The sequence below is a fragment of the Diplotaxodon limnothrissa genome, linkage group LG7, assembly GCF_057381915.1.
Source record: "Diplotaxodon limnothrissa isolate DT_005_m linkage group LG7, D_limnothrissa_male_GT1.1, whole genome shotgun sequence".
Lineage (NCBI taxonomy): Eukaryota > Metazoa > Chordata > Actinopteri > Cichliformes > Cichlidae > Diplotaxodon > Diplotaxodon limnothrissa.
Genome location: NC_140602.1, coordinates 25487226 through 25506506, shown reverse-complemented (window position 1 = coordinate 25506506; position 19281 = coordinate 25487226). Strand labels below are relative to the sequence as shown.

Below are 19281 nucleotides of genomic sequence, written 5' to 3'. Positions count from 1 at the left end.
CCATCAAAACGCTCCAACAGTCACCAACAGTGAGTGGACTGCAAATGGAAGCAGGCTTGCACAACAGCTTAAGCTTCGCTGTTCAAATGTATCCCACAACTTTTATAAACTATAGAGAAATAAAACTGTTTGTTGTACCAGGCTGTGAATGTGTCTTCTAATGCTGTTTAGTTGAGCATTTTACCATCAAACTCGATGACGATGGACTTGCAATAAGCTGACGTGGAGCTTCAGCAGTTGCAGGAACAACTTTTCCACTGTGGAGTGAGCTTTTAGTTTGAGAATGAACGCTCCAAATATGTGATGGATCCTGCAGAGAAACAAAACCCAGCCGGTTGTATCTGGTGGTGCTGGTATCAAGGTCAGCTGATTTCACAGTATGTGGGACAGCCAGTAAAAACACTGCATTTTTGCAGCAATACACAAAAAGTCCTTTATTGTATTTTTTTTCCTTTTCACCTTTTTAATGATGGCAATTGATCATCTCTTTTTGTACAACAAAAGAACAGCTTTAAATGACTGATAACCCAAAGAAATGCAAACATATCAAATAAAGTCAAAACCAATTTTGGGTGTTGTTTAGCATTTTTGTTTCGCGCCTCTCCTCGGATTCCCATCTGCTCTCGGTTTGGTTTGAACTTGGCACAGAGGCGCGTCAGTCTAGTCCACTGCAGTGTTCTGGATTTCAGTTCAGCTGTTTCTGTCCAGATAGAGGTCTGTTCTTGGTGCTGGTCCTGGGTCTGATTCCTGGTCCGGTCGGCCCTTCTGTCGGTCGGGGTCAGATGCGGGTGAGCTGGTGCCAGAGGCTGGATGGCAGGATGCTTTCCACCTTCTCCATGATAAAGTTCAGAGGAGCAAACAGTGTGCTGAGGAACTACAAAGAGAGACAAATACAGTCACACAAACAGAATGTTAACAGGGCAGCCAGCATCTTTTCCCTGAAATACACCACGCTGCATTCTGGCTGCAATGTGGCCACAGGAACTGACTGCATCCAATTCTACCAGATGGAACAAAACTGTATCGGAGACACGCAGCAGTGTATCGAGCCACCACTTTAAGCGCTTTTTTTGTTATCTAATAAAAGCAATTTTACATAGGTGCTGCATCCCTCACAGAGCTGTGGTGTGTAGATGGAGTCAGGTTCATACTATCTGATAACATGTCTCCCTGACTGCTGTTTATAAATGGACAACTGATAGCAAGACTCCCAAATTAATTTATATTAATATTTGGTTTGTAGACAATGTGCTATTTATCTGGATGGTTAATATAAACTTTGAACTGACATTTAAAAAACAAAAAACATTTTAAAGAGTGCCTAAGCCGGCAGGATAGGGTGGTGGCTGTGTATATCACCTGTACATAAAAGATGAACACTGCTTCTCAATGTTGCAGTACTGTCTAACAGTCAGCAGGGGGCACTCCCTTAACTTGTGACATCAACAAACACTTTCTTGATGACTTCCTGGTTTCAACTGGGGGTTTCAGTACAAGCTGAGCAAAACATGGAGGTAATTTTGTAAAATATGGACCACATTTGATAAAGACGGGAAAGGTCAGCAGCTGTCGATGGCAGGTCAAACTTTGACAAATAAGAAAAAGGCTGCATAACCGTGTGTCTGAATTATCTGAAGGTTTGGGGGATTTTCCTTTATTTTCAGCTGTGAGAACAAATAAACTTTCCACTTCTGCAGCATGAATCCTCCATCTGTGTACAGTGCAATTCAGGCCTCATTCTCAGATTGGCAGTCTGACAACAACTAGCAAGGAGGAGGTGAGGGGTGATAGGGGCTCCACCTGAGCAGCTCACGGAAGTTCCTACTGTCTTAGATGTCAGATAAAGGTCACGAAGAGGGTTTTTTTTTTTTTGGGCGGGGGGGGGGCAGAAAGAGACTCCACCTGCATGTGTGAGCTGGGCAGCTGGTGGTTTGAGGATTGCTTCACACATCAGATCTCACATCTCCATTTTAGCTTCAAAGAGCACTTCAAAGTAAATGTGTGTAGTAGTGTTTGAACAGTGTGGGCGGCAGGGAGAGACCTGTCCAAGACACCATGTTAGCATGAAGTTTTATTGGTCTAGGGAATCACTGGTGACTTATACGTTTAGCAGCTCTTGTGCTGCTTTTACATTCAGTCACAGTGGGAACCCGACTTATTTACCCAAGCAAGTTGATGTACTGATCATTTCATCTATTCAGATATTAAAATGAATCATTGAACAAATGTGGAATTTAAATATCGATCTATGAGATCAAAAAGTAAACGTAGCCAGTAGCTATGTATTCTCCTTGGAAGCCACCTGTTAAGTTTTTCTGGAGTCAACTTTAGTCGGAAAACATTCCAAAAACTGTTAGAAAGGCCTCATCTGTCCATTCAAGGTTCCCCATAAAACATCAAGTCTGCAGTAACCACCAGCATCTGTGATTAGCATTACTGTGATCTGGTATGTCTTAGTGTTTGAGCAGCATACGTTTTAAAATACTTTTTATTTATGATTTCAATAAATGATTTAAACTAACATAAGCAGGTATGTAATTATTCCTGGTTTCAGACTCACTGATAAATACATGCAATGTGTTCCTTGCAATGATCTACCTCTCAGCAGGTAGATGGTATCTGCTGATAGTGTCACATCAGGGTGGAGAGATGACCTCACCCACATTCCAGGGGAGCAGCACAGAGCTGCAGGCTTAAAGGAGGAGGCAGAGGGTGGGCAGCGCCCTCCACTGGCTGCTCATATAAAAGATGGATGTGTGAAGGTTGCTCCAGAACAACAACAATTGAAAAAAAGTACATGGGGGAAGATGTTTGGCTACTATAGGTGTTTCTATCAGTTGGATCCTGTTGATACTTTCACATAAAAGAGACCGATGAGGTGAGCATGTGAATCAGATGAGGGGCAGAGTAAGTCTGATTCCAGGGTGCTAAGGCTGGCTACTAGGACACTGAACTTCACCTCCCTGGTGGAGTCTGGTGAGGTTGAGAGATACTGGCTCGATATACAGTAGCAGGGATCACCTCAATCCATGGGTGGAATGAGCTCTGTCTAAAAGCGAAGCTGACGATTCACCGGTCAATCGATGTCTCTGCCCTGACCGTTGCTCACAAGCTCTGAATAATGACTGAAATAACAGAAATGAGTTTTCTCTGAAGGGTAGCTGTGTTTAGCTGTAGAGGTTGGGTGAGAAGTTGAGTCATTCAGGAGGAACTTCCTCACCCTGGCCATTTCCTCCAGCTGGATGGATGGATGGATGGATGGATGGATGGATGGGGCAACTGCTGGCAGTGTGTTTGAAACTAGTTGCAAGACAACACTTGTGGAGGAGAGCTCAAAACTGTGAGTAATTCTCCCACGTTTGTGATTAAAAATAGATCCAAGAGAACAGTAAAATGCACATTGTTTTTAGGAGCATGTGCAAATAACACATAATATGTGAGCATGGTGAAGTTATCACATGTATAGCTGTTGGTGGAGCTGAAGCATGTTTCCTCTGATGGAAAGAGCTGACACCAGAAGTGTGTTACAAACCACATGTGTTTAAAAGCCTGTAAGAGTCATTTGTCATGCTACCTTTTCCAGTGTGGTTTGAAGCGCTCTCTTTTCACTCACAGCTAAAACACAAACTGCCTGTGTGCACAGAAACTGTTTGTTTACTCCATGACCTTTACATCTTTCAGATTTCTACTCTGTTTTGCTGCAGGCTGACAGCCATTGCTGCCCCTTCCTGTCACTGTGATACCTGTAGCACCCAAGGATGAGTCCAAACAGGAACCACAGGGTGTAGTCCACGACGTTTATTTTTATTATTTTGCACATCATATTAAAGTTTCATATAATCTACTAATAAATTGTGCTATAATGTCCTAGCTTAAGCTACCAAGCACTACACAGTCATGGGATTTATTGTCTCCTCTAGCCAGTACAGTCCTTACCCCATTGGTCCACGACACCCATTTAACCATTGAACTGTGTGACTTCAACAGATTCTTTCTATGTTTCTATCTGTGATAAAAGCCTGCACGTCTAACTCACTGTCAAAAAGAATGCAGCCGCTGAGGGTAGCACAAGCAAAAAGGTCAGAAGTCATCCAGTATGTTATTTCACCCGGTAATTTGTTTTTTTAATGAAAATAAAGCTATGGAGAAAAGGTCAAAGGTCACCGAGTTATTCTCTGAAGACTCTCCACAGAGAAGGACACAGTAATCTGGACATTATCTGTGAAATTCAAGTTTTCTCCTCATTTTTTCCCCCTGTGTGTGTGTGTGTGTGTGTGTGTGTGTGTGTGTGTGTGTGTGTGTGTGTGTGTGTGTGTGTGTATACACTTACAGCTTTAGCAAACACTCCCATAAGTTCAGGGAACTGGTGTGTGAGCAGAGCCAGCATGGCAGTGAAGGAGCAGAGACCAGCTGTGAAGAGGATGAAGAAGGGCAGCTCCTTCTTCGGGTAGACCGACACCTCGTGAAACACTGCTTCCACGCAGGACGGACACACAGAAACACAATATTAGTTCAGAGTACGACATTTACATCTCTTACTCCTCAACACAACCTTCACTGGGGGCTGATTTGTTTATTTTCAAAATCAACAGTAACACTCTCTTGTGGTAGACATCCACCAGCATCTTCGAGGATCGCGTCAGTTCTCAGCACTAGATGCTTCATGACTAAGCTACCAAACGCTGCTTATTTTAAGTTTCAAAGGAGCTCATTAAGTGTCCTACGCTTCAACTTTATCCAAGACGTGGCAGCCCTGACACTAAAAATGAAATGTAGCTATATCAAATGTGCACATGTGGTTACGAACCCTTAAAAGGAGCAGACAGTATGGGCATGTACCAGTCAGACTTACAGTCCTCCCATCACATTACAATCGGTATCACAACTCTCCATGATGTTCTCAACCAAATCATTTTTTCTAAAAGCAAAGTTCATCTTTCTGGCTTTTACTGGGTAACTATCAACAAGATGGCAAATTTGAGGGCAGGTATTCTAAAGAAAAACAACGAAGGCAACCTTTTCTGTTGAGGAAGTTTAACAAGGTCAAACATCTCACAAAGTCTAACACATAGCATGCTGTCATGTTTGGCACATTGATTCACAATTTAATTTCTTATTTATGTTCAATTGTAATTAGCTGAAATAAACATGCATGTCTTTTCAGAGACACAGACAGACCACTGTGCTGCTTCTCGTGGCTGTAGGCCAGCTCAATCAATGAAGGGTTTGTGAGTGAAGACAGACAAGCTTCTGGGCAGACATCAAGACAACACTCACAATCAACCTCCCACACACACACACACACACACACTCTGTGAGCCAAATTCTCAAATTAAAGTGTAACTTTAAAAAAACAAAACAGCTTTTTCAGCACAGATGTTTGACATGAAGCATTTTTTTCTTCAAAGTTTACAAACTCCCAAAATTAATTAAAGGGATTTAAACACAGAAATTTACAACAAGTTCCCTAAAAAATATATATAATATAACATTTTTTGCCCTGACTGCATTGCACAGTGTGCGCATGCATGTCAGAGCTTCTCTTACTGGGTAGCAGCTCTCTGTCTGCCGTCTCTGTACAGATGGGGTAAGGATAGAACAGGTGACCCTTCTCCAGAGGATATGGGATCATTCTGAAAGCTACAAACACACAAAAACACGAACAATTAATAATTAACAACGAGCTCCAGAATCATTCGTGTTCAGAAATAATCACCACTAAAATTTTAATACTGTCAGTTTACAGTATTTGTGTGTTAGCATGTACTTACTGCCCTCCCAGGTGCAGTGCAGAAGGTTGAGTGCCCCCTCCACCCTTTTCCAGTGCTGTAGGTGGAAGAAGGCGTAGGCAATGGCCTCGCTGTCGCCTCTTTTCAGAATGTGTTCTGGAGGAAGAATCAGACTCTTCATCTCAAGCAGGTACTGATGGGAACAAGGAGCAGGAGGAGAGAGGAACAAAGGAAGACAAGGAGAGAGAACAAAGAAGACATCTGAATGAGAAAGGAAATGAATTAAAAGTATCTCAGCATATCCATGAATAAAGTTCAATACTCACATTCAGCCCACAACAAAGCATGACACAGTTACATTATTACAATTCAATGCACCAAGTGTGAACACCAAGCTGTTTGACTGGGGCCAGCATACTTCCTGCTCCAACATCATTCTGAGACGGGGGTTGCTACTAGCTTGTGTTTGCTGTGTGTTTACAGCACTGGATCCTCATTTATGACCTGGGATCACTTTACATGCACATTTATTTATTTTTTCCCCCAGTTATAACATAACACAAGGAACAACGTTTTACATGGACTTGATCCACCTCTTTTAAGTGAATGTATAAATTAAAGCACTGGCAGTAGCAAAGAGATCACAGCACCCACCAGAAGTGCCTCATAGGTGAACTACATTTGGACAAACTGTCAGTAAAGGAAGTCAATCCTGGAAGAGAAGATATGCTCAACATATCCCACTTTAAGATTCATCCCACCAAGCTTAACTTCTCATTATGTATTGCTTGAATTTGGTTCTTTCGTTTTTTATGCTGAATGTTGTTTTGTGTGACTCACACAGGGGCTACACGTGTAAATGAGCAGTTCTGCTATGAGCTGGCATATTTACATCTTTCTTATCGACACATCTCTGTTTAACACAAACAATCTGCGTGCAAGTGTGTGTGTGGTAATCTCAACTCACTTTGGGGACATGAGGATTGAACTCGACCGCTCTGTGGATGGCTTCTACTGCGTTCATCTCTGCTGTGCTCAGCCCTCTCCTGGATGCGGCCTCTGGAGAGAACCTGCACGTGCACGCAGACGGTCGTGATTCTACATCATGAGGTTACTTTGATCCATACCTCTCATGAATAGATATAGTAACAAGCAAGAACCAACATTTTACGAAGTGTTAAAAACAAACTAAATTTAAGCAGCTGCAGCATTTATTATACATGCTACACCCTGAACAATCAGGCAGAAAACTCACTTGTCACAGTAACAGCGCTCAAACCTTGGGGTGTCTCACTCTTTCTACATCATCGCTATTCTCTCATTGATACTGAGCACCTCCCTGGAGCCATTTTCAACCCTATCTTAAACTAAATAGCAGTACAGGAATGTCAGATCCCTGAAGAACTGTATGTGATGAAAAGCAATACTCACTTGTCCGATACCGCCCTGGCTTTGAGCAAGGCTGCTGTGTAGCATATTGTTGCAGATTTAGGTAAGCTAATATCTGTGGAGGAGACAAAAAGACAGACAGAGACAGAAAGGACAGGGTGGAGTTTAATGAATGTGGTAAAAGTTTGGAATTACAGGTAACAGTTCGAGGGGAGGCCTGTATTTAAGAATACTGCAGATGCCCACAGGGGGTTGTGAATGAACTTAATGAGTTTGGGTTTCACCTGTGTTTTGTTATCATATCTTAAACTTTCTCTAAGTGTGATTTGCTCTCTTTTTCCAGTTGTGTCATATAAATATCTATAGACAGGAGTAAAAATGTAGTTTCAGAACATGCTGGGCATCCTCAGATAACCCCATGCATACTTCCTGTGTGCGTCTGTGCTCTAACGAAGGCAGAAAAATGATCTTATAAACAACACCTGGCCAAATGCCTGTAGATGGTGTAACACCTGCTTTACAGAATACATCTTAACAGATGCAATTTTTACTTGCAAATAATAATTACATTTTCGCCTGTATGGATTCGGCCCTGCTGTATAAGATATGTGGTCAGAAATGGCCCCGCTCTGGCATTTTAGTTGTTAAAATAACTCGGGCTGCTTGAGGAACAACAAACACTCGACAGGGAATGTGGCGTCTGTACTCGGCTACCTTCAAGTAACTAAATACAGCTTTGTTAGTACAGTTACTGAGCTGCTCACAGGTGGCTGAGTGTCGCTCACCGTCATACTTGGCCAGAACGGCCTGGACGTCGGCGTAGTTCTGGAGCTCTAGTAGCGACTCCAGCAGGTTTTCGTGGATGTTGAACATACTGAGGAGAGGGAACTCCTTCATTAACTGGAAAACACACAACTGTTGTTACATGTAATACCAGACAGGGGGAGACACATGCACAATCAGCAGACATGAGCTTTGGGTCATCACTGTATTACCTCAAAATACTCTGTGACTGTTTATACTGAACCCATTCAGAAATGAATGCACAACACTGTGTGTGTTTCGGTTTGTGTGGGTTTTCTTCTGGCAGGTTGTGTACTTACATCTCTCATCATTTTAACTGCTTCTCTTGTTCGGCCGAGCTTTCTGGAGCACATGGCCAGCCTCCTCTTTATATACACCAACACATTGGTGTCCCTTCCTGCAAAAACAGAACTTAGCTCAATCAGATCACGCTTACCGTCCTTTTTATTAAAATGCAACAGAGGCTGAGATGGACCAGGACTACCATTCATACTGTCGCTTGATTATTACTGGCTTAGGAAAAGTGTTAAAGCATGGATTACACTCACTGTGCTGGGCTTCATATTGTGTACCATGATGTTGGAGCTGTTGGCTGCGGCGGTAGCAGCCCTCTCCAGCTTTTAGCGCCTGTTTAAATAACCGCTCAGCCTCCATGATGGTGGTGGCCTCCTCCTCTGCCAGCAAGATGTACGCTGTTGCACAGCTGTAGATGGGGATGAGAAGAAGTCAGGGAGTAATAACTAACCTGCTGCATAGCCTCTTATACACTCATTAATTCATTTACCGCCTCTCAGCGGGGTTCCTCGTTTGCCGACAAAGCGCAGCTTCTTTGAGACATAAAAATGCTCCTGAGCCTTGTGTGCTTGTCAGCAGCGTCTGACAGATCACTGATCAAAGAAGTTTTCCTCTGAGTCAACCTGCAGTCACGGCCTTGATACAAGCTGGGAGCAACATGTAGTGCTGACACAGTTCCTCTGCACTGTCTTGGTTGTCACAAATGCTCCTAAAAATAAACCTGAATTTCATGAAAAGAACTAAAGCTGCCTTCCTCTGAATGATGGAAGCACCCGGAAGGCCAGTCTGTGATGAGAAGCTTCAGATCCGCCCTTGACACAAACAAAACCTGCAGTTTACAGTTTTCCAATTTATTACAAACTGATGTGTGTGGACCTAAAAGCAACAGTAGTGTTTGGGACTTGGGGTCTGATTCATGTTTGTGAGCTACTTTTTTGGTAGAAGTTCATAGTATTAGTTTTGCAAAAGCATATTTGGTTGTACGGCATCTAGATGGGATTATGTAAATACTAAATATTAAAAGATACGATCAGCTCTTAGTTTTGATTTTCAGCTTCCTAACTGGAGTCAGCATAAAGCCATTATCAGTGATTACAAGTTAGAAAAATAAAAAATAAAAATGTATTTTTACCGACATTTCATGGTTTGAGCTCGCAGGACATTGTGTGCACACCAACACTATTGCTACTCATAATCCTTCTACTTCCTCCCTGCAACTTCATCCTCTTCCCCAAACTGAAATTCAAATTAAAGGGTCACAATTCTGGGCGGAGATCCAGAATCCAACACAGATGCTTGACTGAAAGTGGTCACAGTGAAACTTCCAGGGAGAGATGTATAAATAGCAGCCGCGCTGGAATCATCACAGTGGTGCCCCAAGACACACTGCTGAAGAGAAGACTGGCCAAACTCAAATCAGATGTAGTACTTATGGTCTGCTCATTTGTTATTATTTTTTATATAAAGGTTCCTTTGATTTCATCTGGTATGTGCACAACATATGTTTGGAACAACCATCAGAAAAGCACCAGTTAAATACAGCTGGTCAAATTGACCAAACTCAATTTGATGATAAGAGATTTAATTTGGAAAATTCTTTTGACTAAATTTCTAGCTCTGACAAATATAGGTAAAATATCAAAAAGCCTTCTGAAGGAATGAAACTGAATTTGTCAAAGTCTTGTCATATGTTCCAAGGATGGCCTGATACATTTCCAACAGAGCAGCAGAGCACTGCAGTGCTAAAGATACCCTTCCCCTGCTGCTTTGTTGTTAAATGTATGTAATGTCTCTAACTGATTTCTTCTTTGTTGTGGTTGTATTTATTTAACACTGTCCACGGACATAAAATGAATTTCCAGAAGGATCATAAACTAAATCGAAAGAGAGCGGACCAACAGTCAAATCAGGGGAGATCGGGCTGTTGAGCCAATCCTGTTGTTGCAGTTGTAAAGTCAAGGTTAATGAGAGATTCAGTTTCATGGTGCTGATTGTGGTAAAATGTAGGTTGCTGCTTTCTTTGCTAGACCGTATCCTGTTTTCAGTGCTCTGTGTGGATGAGATTAACATACTTATAATTTCTGGAATCAATACTGAGTTGTTAAAAAAATATAATGTTCTTAAACTGTGTGCATCCACAGTAGAAATACAACTTGTGGAGAAAAAAAACCCTTTTTGAGCGACTTATTAGATTTTACGAGTAATTCTACACATTAGTTTTGTTTTAGTCTTTATTTTCCCTCTTCAGTCTTGTATGATTTAGTTTTATTTCTAGTGGTTTGCCTTTATCAGTCTATACTGTGTGCCATTCTTGTTTTGTTCTTTTTTAATGACTACTGATATACAGACCATGGCTCTCTCCAAATTCATTCAGACATGGATCTCAGAAAACTGCCTTAATATCTACCAAGAGGGCTGCAGAGTAGCTAGACTCTCTTTAGGATTATTAGAATTTGCTTTTATTAATACCTTCAACCCATGACATAATTTTAAACTCACTCTTCAAGCTCCAGAGCTTCATGTGCTGCAGAGATGCGAGCCTGTGGGTTCCTTTCTCTCCACGCCTTCTGCATGACTGCCACCACACAGAGAAACACATTAACATATTAATATGTCAAAGGGGTCACATTACGCCCTCCGCACTTAAATCAAATCACATGGTTATAAACACAGCATATGTATGAATGTGTGTTTGCTTACTGGCATCAGCAGGCCGGAGGTGGTCTGAGTCACAGGTGAAGAAGGTTTGATGATCTTGTGCTGACAGGTTCATGTCATAATATGTCAGCGGCTCTCGACCTGTTACCCAAGTATACCTGGACACCAGCACAGACAGAACGACACGCTTTAATAATAAGCTACTGACTGGCACATTTTTGACAAAACACAGAAAATGAATGACGCGTCTCTGCTAAAGCTCAAACAGAAAACAATTCTGATTGGCGGGTTTACAGCTGAAGAGAAAAACTGGATAATTACAACATGAGGAATCAAAAAGTGGGGGATGACTCAACAGAAGGAACACAGGCAAAGACATCAAAAAGATAACAAAAGAAGAATGGCACATAATAGAGACAGACAAATCAGTAGGGGGAAAGACATAAAAATAAAATCACACAAAGGCACAAGAGAGAAAATAAAGACCAAAACAAATCTGATGACACTCAAGAGGCAGGAAAGTTGACACGAGAAAGACCTGAAAGACTGGAAAAGCAAACAAGAGAAGACACAGATGAGAAAGAACGATGGAAAAGTCAGAGGAAAACTGACTCCAAGTGAGCTGGACTTCAGATGCAGGTTGCTTTGCTGTTGTCACTCACCGGTTATATTCGGCTCCGCGGAATAAATTCAGTGGATTTCTCCATACTTTACATTCTGCAGAAGGGAGACACAAAGAGCACAACAGTAGTGATGAGCGTCAAGGGCAAAGTTGGCACTGAGCTTACTCGGCACACTTCAAAGGGTTCGCCTGCGCATTCTGCCATCTCTACCCTGCAGCTCCATGACTGGCACGTGGATCTATGTGAGAGCATGGCTGACAGAGGAAAGGCCTTCTAACTCCTCAGTGACCAAACAGGTTCCTGCACAAACCTACACTGCTGGCAAGCCTGTGTTTGAGCTGATGGCACTGAACACATCGATGTTGGTACAGGGCTTAACTATATGGGTTTTTATAATATGTATGCACCAATAAGATGTGTGGCTTACAGTGCGCTGATATCAAACATCAACATGACAAGTGCTGCTCAACCAACTAAAAGAGCTCTGCGTGAGCTGAGACGTCCCCTCACTGTGTCACTCAGGATTCAGTTTTGAGAAAATTATGAGAGCAAAAGTTTCAAATGTGCAGTAATCCCTGGAAGCCTAAAGCTCAGACTGCAGACTGACTGCTTCTGCCTACTTTTGGATCTTTATGATGTCAAGATATGAGAGGAGATATCACTAACATGGTCATCTCAAGCACAAACGCTTAAAAAGTAAAGAGAAAATGTCTTCTTTCACATAGTGGATGACCTGCACCAAGGCCCAGCAGAAGATAAATACAGATTATTTTGAATTTTGAGTTATGCAAAGCTCCTCTTGTAGAGTTTAAGAATAAAATAAATTAAGCTGGAAATCAGAATAAGGAGCTCACTTAAATTATTTGATTGCCTTTTTTAAAGAAGATGCATAAAATATCCATGAAAACCCAACACACATCGCAAAACTCATATTCTATTACTAACGACTTAAACAGAGAAAATTATTTCTTATGTGTTTATTCACTGATTTTTGTACTAACTGAATAACAAACTGTCCTGCCTAAACAAACAAAAGCCTCTCACTGACAATAAAACCGAATTTCAAAGTCAAATTAGAAATAAATCAATACTACGCGCACAAAATTCACGCTTTGCCACATTCAATTCCAGAACCATGACTAATCAATCACGGGTCTTCACTGAAAACCCATCTGTGACAAAGACAAATATTAAGCTGCGACATCCATCTCTGAATTGAGCTGAGCGATTTTCACAGAGCAGATTATTAGCCAGCAAACGGAGGATTAGTACACTTGAGCACACATAATCCTATTTCACTCAAAGTTGTTTGGCTGAAAACAAAAGCGGCTGCATCACGTCTCCACAAAGAGTTCAATGACCGAAGGCTCGAAAACACGCCGTTAAACTGACTGGGTGAGCTCATTTAACCAAACTGTCACTGCAACTCGTATTTGGTTCTGATTCTTTAATAGACAGAGGCTGTCTGGACTAAAGCAGGCTGGGACTCATGCTGCATTATGTATATGCTTATGTAGCATAAACGTTTTCCCTTATCACTGGCAAAGGAACCAAGGGAATTATTCAGCAGAGACATTTTCCTCTTTTGAAATGAAAGACTTCACAGACGAGCAAATATACATTCAACAGATTAACCAAGATCAAAGCATCACTAATGGAGAAGTCAAGACGCTCACACAGCTCACTCTGGCTGTGGAAGATGCTTCTAGACAAGCTTTAATTTCTTAGACTGCCTTGTACTGCTTACAGTTCTAACAGTACATTTATTTAAAGAATTGTATTTTTCCAGATCTTAATGCATCTACAAACAAATCCATTTTCTGCTGTTTTTCCAGGTTAGTGGAGCAGCAGTCTAAGCAGATGCATCCAGGCATCCCTCTCCTCCACCCCGCTCTTTCGGTGGGAGACCCAGTCACCTTTTTGCAATCTTTTTCTATAAGCAGATCACAAATGTAGCTCTTACCAGACACACTTTGCCGACTGGAGTCAGCCTCCCCATTACTGGCGTTTGAGTTACTGGGAGAGCTGCTGTCCACTCCTCCCAGCAGGGGGCGCAGGTGGCTCACAGACACCTGCTCTATGAAGGAGGTCCCATATTTTCTGAAATACCACCACTCGAAGATCTGAAAGAAAGAAAGACAGAAAGAAACTCATTCACTTAACTGCTCATTCAATGAAGATGATACATTCAAGTGTTCACATTTTTTGTGCACATTCTTCTTAAATTAGCACCTCTTAAAATAATTCTCTCTTTAACCTGCTTAAAATGGGAGTAAATCTACTTTCAATGCCAGCCACACGATTTTTAATCAGAACAAAGTAAAGACAATTACTAGCTAGTAAAGCTGAGACCTCCAGCAGCTAGCTTAAATAGTCACTATTCTCCATCTGTTTTAACACATCTTTATTACAGTAATCTGAGTGTGGGCTGATTAACACTGTATCAATGGGAGTCAAGCTTGTGCCACAGAGGCCCCGGGTATACTTCACCAATTACCACCTTAGGCCAAAGGAGAGGATCCAATCAGTGAAACCTGCTCTTTGATTGGATGGAATTTAGCAGACAAAACATGGAACTCAATAATAAAATAAATTTAAAAAAAATAACATCGATTGGAAAATTTAAATTTAACTTGAGTAGTGATTCTGTACACACAGTTGTGTTCCAGTGACTAACGACCAACTCAGTTTAGATCATTCAAAATAACTCAAACAAGTGCCTGAAGGCATTTCCATATGGTGAGATTTGCTTCTAGAAGGACTCCAGTATTGATATCTAAACGTGATTATTTTACGAGTTGTACAGACTGCCAACTGCTAAAGCTGATGTACTGTGGAGCTTCTGCTTGAAGGAGGAAATGACAAATTTTGATGGGGCTCCTACAGGAATCTTGGAAAACGAGCAAATTGGAACATCTCTCCCACTTACAGAGAAACGAACACTATTGCTTCGATGAAACCAACTGGCGTCCACATTTCTAAATAATTTCACAGAGCATGTGCAGAGCTCAACACCATTTCCAAGCAGCCTACGCACACTGGCCAATCGCCCGCAGGGGAAGAGAGAGTGAGTTAATTAAGAGAGGGGCTATTTTAAACTGCGCACCAACCACTGTTACACAGTTTGCCGTCTCTGTGAAGAACCTGAAAAAGAAATGAAATACTTGGAGCGTCTTTTGTTTAATGCACAGCAATAGAGAGTTCTATTCTTATCTTTTTCCACATCCCAAACAAAACAACCCAGCACGTGTTCTCGGTAATTTAAAAAGCACAAAAACATTCAGTGTGTTGCATTCTGATGCACCAGGCAGCAGAATAAACACTGATAGTGCAGGGAGATAATCTCATGGAGGACCAAATGAGGTTTGATATCCTTTCATTTCAGCTTTATATGACCTGTGAATGTGTGATTAAAGCCCTAACAAATTATATCCCAGGCTCAAAATCACCAGGGGGCCACCTCTGAAAATTAATTTTCTCCTTTTAACATGGAAGAGAATGTCAAGTAAAAGCACACAGTGATTAAGTTAGATTCATCAAGGATGTGATTTTTGCTTTAAAAAAAATAGATCCATTTAACAGCAGGAGGTTTCAACACCATTTATATTTGATATTTGTATGCTTAAGTATAAACAGGGCAGCCAACTTAAACATTCACACTTTGCAAATAAAAATTACTGCTTTATTTATAATAAATTTAAACCAGTATCAGCTTCAACAATCAACAAATATAAAGAATGAAGCACATCTTACCAATATGAGTCCTGATATGAGGGAGGAAGTACCTGTCAGGGCCACGTAGAACTTGGGCGTCAGGGTGTTGAGAAACATGCTTACTACAAGGAAGACACAGAAAGAATAAAGACAGATTAAAAAAAGGCCTCCTCTACATCACAGGGGAGGTACTTTTGAAAATATATCTTTGAAATGTTGAATATTCATAAAAAATAGGTCATGTCTATAGAGAAGAAGAATAAAGACGGTAAAGACAGACATTAAAAAGACTCAGACATTTATGGTTCCAGCACATGTCATCCACATGCGGTGTTTGGCATTTCCCAGAGAACCCTGCTGCTCACACTTGAAATTACACAACACTATGAAACCCAGGTAGAGTTTAACTTCAGGGAAACGGAAACAAAACTGAGCTCAACTGACAGCCTTAACAGAAATACCATATTTTGAAGCATTTTGCAAAGCTTTGCCACGGAAATGTTATTTATAGCACAAAAATGGAACCCTGGATGATGTCTAAATAACTGTTAACAAGGTTAATATAGTAGAAACAGAGATCGATTTTCTCAGTGTGGTCATAAACTCTGGCTATAGATTCTTAAAGCCTACATTTTAGTCACACTGACAGAGCTGATTATAGGTTGAGATTCTAGCGAGAGTGCACTGCTGGAAGCAGTCCAAGTGGATTTATTTCAAAGTGAATAGTTATAAATTTTTTACAGATTAAAAATGCTGTACAGTTTACAAAGCTAAGCCTTTACAAATCAAATGACATTCCTCCATTTACTATAAAGAAACTGTCAGAGGTGCATACAGAAGCCTTCATTTATCCAATATTTATTTTTAGTGCCTGGGAAATGCCTCTACTCTGAATCGCGACATTTAAAAGCAAAAAATAAATAAAATCAATCAGTGTTTGCTCTTATTCCACTATCACACAGAGCCCTTCACACAGCGATGGCCTGAAACAACCTGAAATATTTTACTAAAATTTGCAGTTGAAGCATCTGTGGATACTCCAATTACTGTGATTAAATATGGGAAAGTTCAGTTCAGTTCAGTTCAGTTCATTTTTATTTCAAACATTTCAAACATGTGCCTTCACAATCATTACAAAATATCATTCCATTATTTGTTTGAAAAGGAGTAGGCTGAAGTATTTACTTATTTGTCCCTACCCCCTCGAAAGGGGAATGGCTAGAACCGCATGCACCATAGTTTTCTACTAGCAGCAGATTTGGAAGGAATCTTCAACTACCTTACCGAAAAGATCAGCAGCGTGACCTCTGTGCAACTTCAAATGCCTGATGATCTTCTCTGATTCTTTTAAATGTTTGGCCAGAACACTGACTCGAGAAAGCAACAGAGAGCTGTCTGCAGAGCTCAGAAAGAAGCATCTACATTAAAATGGTAAAGGCTATTATGTTATTCTTACAAATATAAGGTTCATGGGACTGCAGTCAACCTCCTATGATGTGGAAATGGAAAGAAACCATCCAAAACCATTCAAGCTGAACTCCAAGGTCAACATACGTCATTTCTGATCACACCATCCATCACATTTTAAACTACACTTGGTCTCCACTACTGACAGAAAAGACACAAGAGCAAAATGCATGTTGACAAGCCCCAAAGTCCTTTGGACTGATGACACAAAACTGGAGCTTTTTGGCCACTCAGATCAGTTCTATGTTTACAGGTGGAAAAATGATGCTTTAAAAGAAAATAACACCTCACTGTTGAAAGGGCTGGGGGTGGTGGGTTTGGGGCATCTGGCACAGTGAACCTGTGCAGGGCACAATGAACGGCCAAGGCTACCAAGGAGAAAAATACTGCAATGGGATAATGGTCCAAAACCAAAAAAGCTAACAGCACTCAAGAAAGGCTGAGAAATAAACACTGGACTATTCTTAAATGGCCCTCCACGAGCCGGGATCTGAGAATTGCAGTGTGGAGACACTGTCCCTCAAAAGAGCACTTGACAGTTACTCAGGAAGAGTGAGCCGTGTGAGCAAATGCAGACGAGTCATTGTGAAATACAGAGATCATTGTACTGGAGATCACTGTGGTCTGATTTGTGGAAGGGTATCAACAGCTTTGTCCATGTCTGTATATTTGGGGTGCACTGTATACAGTAAGTCATTTCAGATTCACTGTGTGTAGCACTGATTTTCAGACACAGTTTCGTTCACATAAATCCCTCAGTCAGTCCACAAACAAGTGTTAGCAGCCATCAAGCAAAACAACACACCCTGATTACGGTTTAACAAGACGATGGCCACACTGCCTGAATCCTGATAGCCTCCAGTAATATTAGTTTGTTTTTAACTATAGTTAAAAACTATAGTTAAAAACGAACTAACAAAAACCAACTGAATTTTGTTCTTACTCTTACATCTACAAATCTTTTCTAGCCTCTTCTCTCATGAAATGACAGCTCAATGGGATAAGAATATGGGCTCAAAATGTGGTCATAAATATTTTGTACTTGTAAAAAAGATTTGTATGTGTAAAAAAGATTTGTGTGCGTAAAAAAGATTTGTATGTGTAAAAAAGATTTGTGTGTGCGTAAAAAAGATTTGTGTGTGTTAAAAAAGATTTGTGTGTGCGTAAAAAAGATTTGTGTGTGCGTAAAAAAGATTTGTGTGTGGACTTAGAAAAAAAAAACCCTGCAAGTTACAAGTACGGATTTTTGACCCTATTTTTCTTCCCTTCATCTGATTGGTCAATGTCATGTCAATCACAAATGTAACAATCCAATCAGAGAACAGATGGGTTTGGCTGTCGGAGGGGCGCTGTTTTGAACTGCAGGTCCTTGAAGGGTGATACCGTTTGAAGCTGGAGGATCGCTATATAAATATCTGATAGCAGCTAGGTCCCCTAACTTTCAGTAGCTGTTGAAAGGATAAAGTTGTGGTATATCAGTGGTTAGAAATAAACTAATCCTAAAGTAATAATGTTAACACAAAGTCAGGGCTGACCCAGGACCATTGCTGTGAGTCACAGTGTGCAGCATAAAAGTCCTTTCACATCGGATGCAGGATACGCTGCTAATGCTAACTGCTAACTAAAAAGCAAAGGATCCAGAATTTGTTGCGCTGGCTGCTGAGCTCTGTGGGTTTTTGCAGCAGCTCTACCTGTACTAGATGCACCTGCTCCTTGTCTTTTCTATCTCTGACTTTATGTCCTCTACAAGAGTTTGGTTTTTTTGCTAGTTCTTCAAATGTTCAATAAAAACATGTATGCTAATTCATAACGAAGAAAGCTTTGTAATGAAGACTGTCATTTCCAAAACACTGCCCGCCCCCACCCCGCGGTCCGCAGCGCTGTTGAAAAGGCTGTGGAAGTCCCTGTATTAAACACGTAGACCTGTGACACAAAAATCACCAAACTCTGACGACCACAGACTGTTTTCCTTCGTGGTGATGAAGGAAAACGCTGGGTTGGCATGTAAAAGGGCATTTATTCCCTTCAAAGACCTGCAGTTCAAAAAAAGCGCCCCTCGACAGCCAAACCCATCTGTTCTCTGATTGGATTGTTACATTTGTGATTGACATGACATTGACCAATCAGATGAAGGGAAGAAAAATAGGGTCAAAAATCCGTACTTGTAACTTGCAGGGTTTTTTTTTTCTAAGTCCACACACAAATCTTTTTTACGCACACACAAATCTTTTTTACGCACACACAAATCTTTTTACGCACACACAAATCTTTTTTACACACACAAATCTTTTTTACGCACACACAAATCTTTTTTACGCACACACAAATCTTTTTTACACACACAAATCTTTTTTACACATACAAATCTTTTTTACGCACACAAATCTTTTTTACGCACACACAAATCTTTTTTACACATACAAATCTTTTTTACAAGTACAAAATATTTATGACCACATTTTGAGCCCATATAAGAAGGCTCGATTTAAAAAGAAAAAATTGAAGAAGAGAAACATTAGAAAGCAATATTTAATCATGTGTTTCGCCTGTATCTTACAGCACAGCTTTCCATAAAAACTAAACTAACCATTACAGCTGTACCA

At 40.9% G+C, this 19281-nt stretch overlaps 1 protein-coding gene across 2 annotated transcripts in view; it reads right to left on the bottom strand.

The window, feature by feature from the left end:
• Positions 1-438: 438 nt before the first annotated feature.
• LOC146628350 (suppressor of tumorigenicity 7 protein homolog) overlaps positions 439-19281 on the bottom strand; it is a 59238-nt gene continuing 40395 nt past the window's right edge. The window contains exons 3-16 of one of the 2 annotated variants that reach the window (XM_085359475.1): positions 15251-15333; positions 13461-13620; positions 11537-11591; positions 10917-11032; positions 10716-10791; positions 8471-8625; positions 8222-8319; positions 7904-8018; positions 7161-7233; positions 6697-6799; positions 5772-5922; positions 5548-5640; positions 4331-4473; positions 439-874 (exon numbers count right to left, since the gene is read on the bottom strand). In XM_085359475.1, the coding sequence (XP_085215601.1) occupies positions 779-874; positions 4331-4473; positions 5548-5640; positions 5772-5922; positions 6697-6799; positions 7161-7233; positions 7904-8018; positions 8222-8319; positions 8471-8625; positions 10716-10791; positions 10917-11032; positions 11537-11591; positions 13461-13620; positions 15251-15333 (1517 nt within the window). In that variant the 3' untranslated portion in view covers positions 439-778. The remainder of the gene's footprint in view (positions 875-4330; positions 4474-5547; positions 5641-5771; positions 5923-6696; positions 6800-7160; positions 7234-7903; positions 8019-8221; positions 8320-8470; positions 8626-10715; positions 10792-10916; positions 11033-11536; positions 11592-13460; positions 13621-15250; positions 15334-19281) is intronic. The other variant, XM_085359476.1, reaches the window with a different exon arrangement.